The sequence below is a fragment of the Montipora capricornis genome, chromosome 14, assembly GCF_036669925.1.
Source record: "Montipora capricornis isolate CH-2021 chromosome 14, ASM3666992v2, whole genome shotgun sequence".
NCBI lineage: Eukaryota > Metazoa > Cnidaria > Anthozoa > Scleractinia > Acroporidae > Montipora > Montipora capricornis.
Window position 1 is genome coordinate 21,436,892 of NC_090896.1, and position 12,500 is coordinate 21,449,391.

General features: G+C 39.8%; 1 protein-coding gene across 2 annotated transcripts in view; it reads left to right on the plus strand.

Moving 5' to 3' along the window:
• The window catches only part of LOC138033638 (angiopoietin-1 receptor-like), an 84,329-nt gene that overhangs the window by 49,637 nt on the left and 22,192 nt on the right, over window positions 1–12,500 (plus strand). For both annotated transcript variants that reach the window (XM_068881428.1, XM_068881429.1), the window contains exons 6-8: window positions 5,488–5,561; window positions 9,907–10,040; window positions 10,351–10,659. In XM_068881428.1, coding sequence (XP_068737529.1) covers window positions 5,488–5,561; window positions 9,907–10,040; window positions 10,351–10,659 — 517 coding nt within the window. The remainder of the gene's footprint in view (window positions 1–5,487; window positions 5,562–9,906; window positions 10,041–10,350; window positions 10,660–12,500) is intronic.

Sequence of the window (12,500 nt, forward strand, 5' to 3'; positions counted from 1 at the left end):
AGATAGTGTCTCTATGGAGGTCTGACACAATACCTAAAATAATTTGATGTGATCAAGACATTGAATGACCAAGCAATAAACAAACTGCAGCAATGTATGTTAGGTTCACAAAGTGGGATTGAAAAAATATATTCCTCAACTGTTTCAATATGCATTTAACTTAATTTTCTATCAACAATTCAAGAGACTGACTTTTCAGTGTCTATTGAATGGTATTGATTTACGTTTCCATGATAAGTTTGAAAGTGAATCTGGCAACCACAGTGCCCTATGAAATGGGAAATAACTTTAACAAACCCTTTAACCTAAAACTTAACAAGGGACACCATTGTGGATGCCCTGTGAAGAACAAAGAATAAATTGAAAGAAGAGGCTGTCTGGTGTTTATCCACAATGGACAGTTGATGGCTGCATTCACCAATGTAGAGAACAAACACATCAAGTTTCTTCTCAAGCAACCAGGTGTTCAAGGAGCTATTCAATTTCCAAAGAACAGTATGGTTGTGTACCAGTACCTGGGTGAATTCGGGTACCTGGCCTGAAACTGAAACTTGTGGAGCCAAACAACTTGTTGACCTTAGTACTTAAACTGGGTAGATAATTATGTCTACAAATATTGTCTATTCAACCAGCATTTTCTCCTAATTTTGTGTACCATTCACTTGTTGGTTCCTTATTAAAAAATCGCTAATTCAATTAAGGAAGTCCTTTCAAATCATCAAAGTTAATTTGCGCCACCAGGAACAAACGAAAAAATACAGGCACTGAAGAACAAACTACTCAAGAATGCACGACTCCCTTTGAAACAGCAAAATCACTAAAAAAGTACTGCATGCTACGTGGATGTTTGCAGAACGATCGCAAGTTGTAATCATTGAAAGAAAACTCCGCTCCAGATCTGATAGACGATGGCCGTGGTCGTAAAAGACTCGCCACTGAAGCACGTGGAACACCCAACAGGTTTGTCCGTTGTTTGGCACAGCAGATGAACGAAAAATTTTTCTCCTCACTATTAAGTTCCAACCCGATAAGACCAATCTTGCCCAAATACAAAAACAATTTCGGCAGCAGGCAAGCTCATGCCAAGTTGGCATACAGCAGCCTCACCTTAAGTTCGATCATGATGGACACAAACAAGAGCTGAAAGAACTTCATAAGGTCAGAAAACCAAATGTGATTGACCCAACACTTGTTAAAGCGGCTCAGTTATCGGACATCAAAGTGCTAAATAAACCAAGGGATTTCGTCATAAAAATGTTCACTCAGCAACGTCTTCTTCTACAGAATAAAGTTCAAAATCGATCCTGGTTGTTAATCACGTGTGTGCTAACCCAATCCATAAACTGGATAAAAGTGGATGTCAGAACAATGCGTGATTTGTCTCGCTGAAGTTCAAAGAAGCGACGGTCAAGAGAGTCACTAGAGAAGGCTGAGCGAATGTCCACCGATCTAACCAATCAGAATGTAAACAATTGGCATGACGTCGGATAGCACAGTTTTTCCCTGCTCACTGAATTCTGATTGGTCAGTTTAAATTTCAGTACCTTTCGCCGTATGCAAGGAAGGGAGCGTATACATAACGAAGTAGGGACCTGTCCAGAAATCTTGCCTAAAACAGTAACTGTTCTTGATCGAAAAAAAAAAGCAAATTGGAAGCCGTTGCCTGTACGGCGCATGGGTATTAATTCTTCCTGAAAATAAGCTTTACTTTGCTCGATCAATTTTAATAGTGCTATGAGGGAATTAAATTAAATATTACAGGAAAGAACGGAAACGTTTTAACCTTGTTATAGTCTCCCTTTTCACCGACGAGTCAAGTGCAATGAATGTATTCACGAGGCATTTCCTTGCCATTACATTTTATTTACCACTTACAACAAGTGCAACTATTCAAGGCAAGAGGGAAGACAAGGCGCTCAGGCTCGCAAAGCGCGCCAACCATGGGTTAGATTTTTGGGGAAATCTATGGGTGCGAGAAATTTTGGTTATGACGTCACGTACGTCCGCCCGTGCAGATGACCTCACGTACGTCCGCCCGTACAGACTTTCGGGGTGGAAGTGGAGAGGCAAGACAGCCTCTGGGGACGGAGTGTGCCGGCAATTTTCCTTGGCGGGAAATCGCATTAAGTCATGTAAGTGACGAGCAATGGGATAAAGAGCAGGAAAGAGCACAAGAGAAGAGGCGACGAAATTTGACAAATTTAAGCAAAGAAATCCTAGAGAGAAGTCGAGGAAGGAGAAGAAGGGAAAATTTCAATGAAATTCAACGTAAAGCTGAGAGAAATAGAGCGAGAGACAAAACTGTTATTGACAACGGTTGTCTTTCAGGTAATGTTTTCTTCTCAATATATGCCTCGCGCGCTGCCTCACATATTTTGTAAAACTAGCTAAAAAAACGAAGAAGGCCTGAAAACGTTTGCAATTCCGTGTTGACAGAGATTCTGACATATTTCAACAATCACATTTATGTTTAAATTCAGTTGTACTTTAGGTAACCGTTACTTCTGAAGATGTATGTTGGAGCATACGAAACGTTAAGTTCATAAAAAGTTTTACAACATGCGTTATTTCGTTATGTTTATAACCGCAGTTTGTTTGTTATTTTTACTCAAGTTGAAATGGCCGAAGAATAAGAGTGTTACCTACAAGTGCCGATAAAGAAGATCAAGGAATACTCTATATTGCTGTGTGAGCTTTTGCCGCTTTAAATCGTAAATGTAGGGCAAGCGCACTGAATCTTCGCACAAGTTGCAAGTTTACACAACCGATGACGTCAAAATCCTCAACTCGATCCCAGGCCTTTGTGTCATATTTTCCTTAAAAATACGCGAGGTTTCTTCGCATTTTAGATTTGTTTTCGGAACCGAAATTACAGGGGTCGCGTTAACGCAGAAATCGTGCATTTTTACGCAAATAAATTCCAAAAAATGCATCATCAAAATTTTAATGCGTCCCAAGACGTAAGACACTGACTTTAATAACTCACACAACTTGCTTTGCTTTGTCACTATATTCTGTTGCTTCGGCAAGATGCAACAAAAATAAAAATAAAAATAAATATAATAATAATAATAATAATAATAATAATAATAATAATAATAATAATAATAAACAAAGTAAAGTAACATAGTGGTCGTCATATTGGATTTCGCTATGCAAAGGAGACTGGTGCCTTACATCCGGGAAACTTAATTAAGCTCCCGCCATTTGTTTGCTCATTGATCGTTTGATCGATTGAGAAATACAAGTGCTCAGACTTCTTGAACTGAGAAAGGTTGAAGACATGGTAATTTTTACATAAAGTTTTTGGCTAAAATTGGCTGAAAGAGTTTGGATGGTTGCAAACAAGGAATTTGGGCAATAAGTTATCTATGATTTGTAAGCTGGAAAGAAGAACTCGCTAATTACAGTACTCAGTACTGTCCAAAGAAGAAGACTAGAAAGTTGGTTACGCTTTCTTTCGAACCCACGACCCTCCGTGATCTAGTACGGATGCTCTAACCACTGAGCTACTGGAGACTCTATGGTGAGCAAGGGTGAAATGTGGGTATTTGACTCGAGCTGCATCACCCACAGAGTCAATTTCAATGATGCTCTCAATGTGACTGCGCGATGCAGTTATGAGCTATACTGTCAGTCGTTATTTGACTCTGTGGCTGCGTGATGCAGCTCGAGTCAAATACCCACATTTCACCCTTGCTCACCATAGAGTCTCCAGTAGCTCAGTGGTTAGAGCATCCGTACTAGATCACGGAAGGTCGTGGGTTCGAATCCCATCTGGGGCTCGGATTTTTCCGAGTCCCCAGTGGGTTCATTTGTAACACCTTGTATTTGATATATGTCAATCATTGTCTCACATTTACTCTTTCTTTCTCATAAGATTCCTTTGAGTCACCAAGATTTTAGGACCCCCAAAAAATGCTTGGGACCCCAATTTGGCCGGACATGCGGGTCCCCGGACCCAGACTGAATTAAATTGTTTTTGTACAGAAATGCTCCTTAGACCATTACATTTTAGATTTTAAAATAAAAAATGGTGTTAAAATTTCGAGTCATGTGCAACTTTTTTAAATGCAGGATACCCTAAGCATTTTATTTCCCACATAATGAACAATTTCTGGAAATCCCATCCGAAGATGATATTTTGATCCCTAAACTCCCTTTTGAAGATTGCAAGGAGATTTTCATGAAGCACCCGTACTGTAACAAAAGTGCGATATATAAGAGAACTGTCATTTCCAAACTGAACAATTTTACAGGCTTTAATTACATTTTCGCTGTACTCTGGAAAACAGGACAAATTAGAAGGCAAAAACACTCATAGATCACATGTTGTCTAAAGAAGGTACAGGTGGGAATTGAGCCTGCCCGTCACCCACGGATGAATCACTCGCATTCTTTAAGCTGGCCCATGCTTTGCATGGTTCAATCTTTCTATAAGCTCAGAATTTTGGAAGGTTCAGTGATCAAACAATGGAAACCTAGTTTAAACTAACAAGTTGAAAACAAGGTAACGAAGCAAAGTGAGGTAATTACGTAAAGTGCAATTCGTGGACGGCCCCTCCCATTTAAATGTTCATGGCGTTCTTCCAACCCTACGTAGACTGTGGTTAAACGTCACCAAATCTACATTGTCGTTAAATTTTCGATAATCCTGTACATAAATTCAGCTAGTGGAGTGATCTCCGATCGTCTTGTTGGGGTTGAGAGTTCGAACTTCGAAGGTTGAAACCAGGTTGTCTTCCTTGCACCCTGCAAATTTTCAGGCAGCTGATTTGTCATCTTTAATCTGCCGGGTTAACCACTGGGAGATGCGACGGTCTTACCCTTGTTTACTCTAAAGACGGCGGAGCCGGCATTATAGGGGAGTCAAGAACGTTTCAGTCACTGAGATCTGTCATAGCTTTAGCTGCTAAGCTGGAGGCCTACCAATTCTTCCAGTTCCATCTATGCAAGGGAGACCTGGGACGCTTTCCATTTGACAGAACTGACCAGCCAGACCGATTATTTGGATAGACTAGCTACAACGCCTTCAAATTAACACACTCCGAGGGTGATGTATACTCCTCCAGAAGAATGCGAGGGATTATCATGCAAGTGTTCCTTCAAATTATTACATTTTCTTTGAAAACTGAAGGGTCTGGCCAGCCACTTCCGCCAAGAGGAAAGCACCCCTTACTTACATCTCATACTCTTTTAGCCACAGTACTTGTTGTCATTTATTTCAAATCAAAGTTAAATGTGGTAACTGCAAATAAAAACAAGTAAGAGCACGAGTAAGCCCAGAAGGAAGTAACAACGGAAAACTAGCTGAAATTGTCAACGAATATTTACTTTAATTTTTACTAAAACCTGGCGCAACTAGGACAGTCCCGCACACGCAAAAAGTGATCAACGAACAAGTAACTGCAATGCGTATGAAATACGATGTACGCAACGAACAAATTGACATGCACATAACAGCTTTTGCCTTTGTCCTTATTTCAGGGTGTGCAGGGTATCTTTAATGAGACTGAAGATGTGAAGATTATCGTTGAGAAAGCAATCGCAAAAAGACCGTTGTAAGTAAAAGATTTGTACCTAGATAATCTTTTAAAGGAAAATGAAATTTCGGTGTGAAAAATATAAATTCTACTCTTTAGGTGTACCTTGATCAAAAAATAACTTCTATAATGGAATTTTGGGAAAAACTGAGGTCTTGCTTCGTTTTGCGAGTACCAAATTACCACATATAGCTCTGTTACCGGGATTGAATAGCAAAGAGAAGAAAAAGCATCTACTGCCTGCTTCATTCGTCAATGTCTTAAAGGACAAATTACAATTAAATTACAGTTAAGGATGGGGAGGGGGGCTACATGGTAGTTCCTTACACGTGCATGGGGGGAGGGGGATGGGGGAGGGTAGGGTGACAAGTTATATTGAGATTTAGTCACTAATTTCAAAACCACAACACTCAAGTAATGCATAATTCAGTCAAGCTCAAAATACGTTGTAATCAAGTAAAGACTTCTAAGAAATATCACGAACAATACATTTATCAACTACACCGTCAACGTCAAACTGAATACCCTTTGTAATCAAAGACCTATATGTTTTTTTTTACCTATTTTACTGTGTCGTATCTTTTATATTTGTAAGGCCTAATCCATTTTATGCATGATGTAATTAGGTTAAAATCTTTTTGATTAATACCTATAATCTTGTAAAAAAAGACTTAACTGATTAGAGTGTAATGTGAAGTGCTAGGTTTGTACCCCATATGAACCATGTGAGCGTTAGCCCTACTGATGGAAATGGGCCCACACAAGGCCGGGGAAAACTCTGACCAGGGTGGGAAGTGAACCCACGACCTTCGGGTTGGATCACCGCTGCTCTACCGACTGAGCTACAAGGTCAGACGGGAGCAGGGCGTTGTAACTGAAGATGTTAAAGTCACGGCAATGACTTGTGTAGGCCCATTACCATTAGTAGGGCTAACGCTCACATGGTTCATATGGGGTACAAACCTAGCACTTCACATTACACGGCCAACGTTTGTAAAAACATAACCATTCCTTGTTCTTGTAAAATAATTTCGTAATTCGCTTATTTGTAAGCGCGATGATTTTAATTTATTAATAAACCAGACTTATGCTGAAACTCAAACAGGATTTGTCAACCTACAATCCTAGACAAAACTGTTGGGAAGGTTAGCACTTTTGAAGTCTTCATTGCTTCTCTCCCCTCCCCCCTCCTTCAATGTTGTGCAAAACGGAATGGTTTCAGTGGGAAATTGTTGAGTTACCTTCCAACATTGAATAGGGGGGAGGGGGGCTATGTAAGAGAAAGTGAAACTATTTCTTTTGAGCTTTAAGAGAAGCGGGTTGAAATATGGCTCCGGTGTGGCTCATTGACATAACCTTCCCAACTACTTTTGTCTATGATTGTCTGAAAATTCTGGGTGTGGTCTTAAATTGGAAAGACGACTTTTTACTTAGCGTTTCCAATTCCTTTGAAAAACAAACATAATTAGTGCTTGCTTTAACATTTAACTGCTTTTTGCCATGTTGTCATGAATTTTAAGCGTTTATCTGGTTAAAAATAAGGCAAGTTTTCAACTTTCAGTACATGTTTTAGGCCGACGTCATGTTGCAATGGTGTCTCAATACGGCATTAAATTGTGGAGCAAATAGCGTGATGAAAATTCCTTCCTAAATGAACAGAAAGGGGAGGAGACTAAATGATAGTTAATTAAAGCCAAAAAGCTGGTCTTGAAAGGTCAAACGAGTTCACAGACTAAACTCTTACAATGTCAGTTGCACTTTGCCAAGTTGAGAGCAGCGCCTTTTAAAAACGTCATATGAATTTCAAACAGACGGAGTCACATTAAATAAGTAAATTAACAGTGATTACTTCTTTTGCACCAGTAGCGTGAGTAGGATGGCCTGTCAATCATTGACCTATTTTGGGAATAGTAAACATGTATGTGAACAATACTCCATTACATTACTCCATAAGAAAATGCGAAATACATGCCCAATGGATGTGATATTTTGCAACAATAACGTAGTTATATGTAAAGCATACTGGAATACGTACAATGTGTTTATCATTATGGACAAAAGCTATTGTATCTACTTATTTTCAACATTACTCCATTGAAACCATGTATACACAAAGGTTAATTAGATACGTTATTTCAATTTAAGCTCTCTTTATGGAGTAATGTTGCAATTTACCTAAAATAAAGCTGCAATGACTATGAAAAGTCCTACTACTATTTCCTTTGAAACCCTTTACACTCCAGTTTCAATATTTTATCTGTAGCTGTGCTGTAAAGGCATTATTTTAGGCTTCGAAAATGGAGTAATGTTTGGAGTGATGTCGGGAGTAATGTAAGTGCTCTTGGACTGCTCGCACCATTTCTTCCTAAATCGATTGAAATAAATCAGTTTTTGGCATTCTTCCAACGTCCTCCAAAAAAGAAAGGTTGCTTTTAACGAATATGAAACATCAAACAACAAAAATGTATTTTTATGGCATTCTTAGTAAACATTTTCCCAACAGAACGGATTTTGGAGTAACGTTATGAAGCGTAACGCAAGTCTAAAATCCAAATCATAAAACGATGATTTTAACCAAATTTCAGTATTGTGAGATTTTATTTATGCATTTGAAAGTACATTATAAGGACATGTCCAGAATAAGAAATGAAAGCCACATGTCAAATACTAAGAGAGTTATAAGCGTTCAAAGCTGATTTCCTACTCTCATACAATCCTAGACAAAACTGTTGGGAAGGTTAGCACTTTTGAAGTCTTCATTGCTTCTCTCCCCTCCCCCCTCCTTCAATGTTGTGCAAAACGGAATGGTTTCAGTGGGAAATTGTTGAGTTACCTTCCAACATTGAATAGGGGGGAGGGGGGCTATGTAAGAGAAAGTGAAACTATTTCTTTTGAGCTTTAAGAGAAGCGGGTTGAAATATGGCTCCGGTGTGGCTCATTGACATAACCTTCCCATCTACTTTTGTCTATGATTGTAGCCTTCCTCCTCATGACCTAAATATCATATGTGCGTTTTTCTTTCAAGGTTCTGTACCATGATTTTTTACATTCAATACTTATTGACAAGTCAAGAATAAAAACGAAAGTTGTGAACAAGCTCCTCAGCTTTCCCAGTAAAGCATTTACAAGCTAGTAGATCACTCAAGCATGATTTGTCGGTTTGTAAGTAAAGGTCGAGATAGTGTCCTGGTGAATTTTGTCTAGTTGACAGATCCAATAAATCTCTGGGTTGTATTCATTTGCAACTGGGCTTTCTTCTAATGACTGAAATATTATGCAAGCCCTCCTCTTTCGAAGTACGTTTCAGTGTATAGGGGTGGGGCGGGGGATGTTAGAGGGTTGGTACATGTGGTTACTTTATCTTAAAGGCACGGGGGGGGGGGGGGGTGGTCAGAAGTTATTTCACAATAACTGTAGATGGGAGATGGGGGGGGGGAGGGCTTGACCTCACTTCAAGGGCCACTTTGCTCATTTTAGAATCCCCCCCTCCCCCCTCGAGATAATAGGGAACTTAAGCAACGACAACGGCGACGGCAACGAAAACGTCACAAATGTGCATATTTAGTAGGCAAAAACAAAAGCTTTGCACGCCCTGCACGTGCGTTTTTCACTTTTGTCCATTTCTTTGCCGTCGTCAGCAAAACAACAACGTGAAATAGTCAAATTTTAGGTTTTAAGGAGAACGTCAGCACTTGACGCTAAAGTTTCATTTTCTCCCCTAAATTAAGCGCCGTTCCGACCAATGTCATTTTTGAGGCACTACCACACCCTTGTCATATAAGAAGGGTTGACATGTTTACAAAGTGATTACAATGACGCGAATTTATATTTTGAGATGACGTTCTCGGTGCCGTCGCCGTCGTCGTTGCTTAAGTTCCTTAATTATTGTACAGGCCCTAAGTGCCAAGATAAGTTGCCTGCGTAGCGCATCTGCAAATGATTAGACTTCCTAGTCTTCTCCGATAACGACGATAAACCGTAGGCTTTGTTTCGTAACCCTCTGCAATGTTCATAACTCTTTGGGACGTAAAAGAACACACACTATTCGGAAAGCGTAGACATGGAGTTCTCGGTGTTGTGATCTGTCCTATTTGGTATAGCTATCCAGCTGAACTCCTGGTATGCTACATTCTGATTTAGGAATGTCTAATTAAACCATTAAAACGACGTTCGGATTGGATCACCGTTGTGGTCTGAGATTTTTCTTTTTTCATGTGTGGGCCATTTCCATGGAAAAGGCTAACGCTCAGATAGATTTCCCGCGCAACAAATCGCCCTTTGATAGATATAACATGTTCACAATGTGATTTCTTTTTTGTTATTACTTATGTTTTTATCTCTGTTTTTTCCTTTTTACTATCAGACTCTTAATGGAATTCTTTGTTACTGCCCCAGTAACGGGCGAAGATACTGAGGATAACATTGTGAAGGGGATCCTGAAGATTGGAAAGTTTAAAGGGCTCGGTGCACTTAGAGTAAAGAAAGTCATAATCAAGGGTTAGTCGCACAATGGCAGTTATTTTTCTTGTGCCTTTTAACTTGCATTTCTTGGTCGTAAGTAGTTTTAATCCGATCAATTGACAAATGTGAGAACATTAGAAATGTGTAGCCTCAATTGCCACAAGATTTTCTTGTAATCCCTCTCTCCATAGTCCCGGGTATCTCCTCTTCCTAAAAAGAGCAAAGGCACCCCGTCCCCGTATAAAAGGCTCATGGCAAACTCTTAACTGCTGTTTCAATTAACATCAAATATTTGATCACGGTAGCGGTTTGTGTAGTATTAACCATACTCTGTTCCGTTTTTCAGATTTTCCACCCCCTCCACCCTTGAATCTCAAAGCGGACGAAGGATATATCAAACATAACTCACTTGTGATTTCTTGGAACACACCACCCCATTCTGATGTGTATGAACTCACCCAATACACTGTGGACATGAAAACTGCTCTGGGTGACGATGGCAGTTTTCGTACTGAAAAAACGGTTGATGCCACGATCACTGAAGCAGAACTGACAGGGCTGAAAGCTGATACTGCATACCTTATACGGGTTGTTTCCCATCGGATGAATAGCCAAAAGGAAGGCGTGTCAAACACTTTGGAACTCAGAACTAAAGGTAGGTGACAAAGATTATTACAAAACTTAAACACTCATGCTTTAAATTGTGGAAGTCAGAACGATTGTCTAATCCTCGATACTAGAAAAGATGGCCCCACGCGTTGCCTTCTGGGTAGATCGACGTAATTGTGTAATCGCATCTCAATTACGATTTTCACATGCCGTTTAGGTGCGCTGTTCTTCGCTGTCCTCATAAGAGCTGGGTACACAAGAATCTTACATTTTTTAGCTTTCCAACAGACCCAAAACTTAAACAAAAATGGGTCGCTGCACTGAAGGCGAAAACAATGGATTACAAGTGGCAGTCAAGCCATCGTGTCCGCAGCGCAAATTTCCGTGGAGGCCGCAGATACGGTACGAACAATATCCCGGCCGTATTCCCTCGGAAGGACAATAGAACTGGTCAGGTTGTGTGGCCAGTAGATATCTCTTACCTGCTGAATGCAGAAGAGGCTACGGTGTCAATAAGTAACAACACGGAAAAAGTAGACGTGGTGTGCTCGAGTTTCGAGCAAGTCTAGAATGAAGCAAGCGATCACCAATCAGAGGATATAAGTAGACTAAACGTAGCTAAGAACGACAGTCATAGCGAAGAATTATCCCCGTTCAAGGCCTGTGAGTGTCAAATAGAGATAGATGAGCTAAGGAAACGAATAAAGGATCTAGAAGAACGTCGAGAGATGGAAAGATTTGGTTTGCGAAGGTTTATGGCAAGTGACTCCGACGTTAGATTTTACACGGGACTTCCTGATTATGCAACTTTTATTGCTTTGTATAATTTGGCTAAACCAAGACCAGGATTTAGTCTCAAATACTATAACGGCTATACCAGTGCTTCTAAAGATCTGTCTTACATTGTTTCTCGAGGAAGGCCAAGGAATCTGTGTGAACTCATTGAACATTTTCTTACACTGACAGGACTGCGTCTCGGTTTGCTGGAGAAAGACCTTAGTGACAGGTTTGACATTTTACAGCAGGAAGTATCACAGATATTTGCTACCTGGATAGATCGTCTGAGTTATTGTCTGGGACAGCTTAGTTTTAAAACTGATCGTGAATCCACGGAAAAACATCTTCCAAAGTGCTTTTTCACAAATCATACAGCAGAGTTGCGCCTGGTCAGAATACAAAGGACACAACACAGGAATAATAATAATAATAATAATAATAATAAGAAGAAGAAGAAGAAGAAGAAGAAGAAGAAGAAGAAGAAACTGTAGCAAACACTGCTAAAGAGTGCTCAATACACGTTTGTGTAAAGGGGTGCCTATAGAATTAAATGACTAAATGAAAATACACAAGATTCCCTGCGACTCTGAGTTTCGTGCGTATGCACTCATCAGGCAGATTTAATGAAGAACAGACTTATTAGCTAGCTATATTAATGCTTTCCAACGGAACAAAGAGTAGTTGGAAAGCGTGTTCGTTACGGTTCGTAGCATTACTATAATTCAAGGTATTCACAATGTTTCTGAAATAAGGCTTCAGATATTTTGAACAATTGTTTCGTATTAACCTTTTGTTCATGATTATCTAAAAACTGCATATATTATATGCTAATCACTTCGGTATAAAAAGTAGAATTTCTAGTTTTCACTATCTCGCCCTCTGGACAGCCACCAAGAACTGTAACCTAACTTTATGTTAGTTTTTGAAAACTTAAAGCTCTAATCCTCGGAGCTGAAATGCGTTGCATTCGATCGAGGAATACGTTCCCGGGTTTTTTCCCACTGGGTTTTTACCCCGGGTTTTCGTATCGGGCAACGTATCACCGGTGTATTTTCTGTAGGTTTTTCCTAGTTTCCTGTTATGCGAATTTTTTCACTCATGTAACTGCCC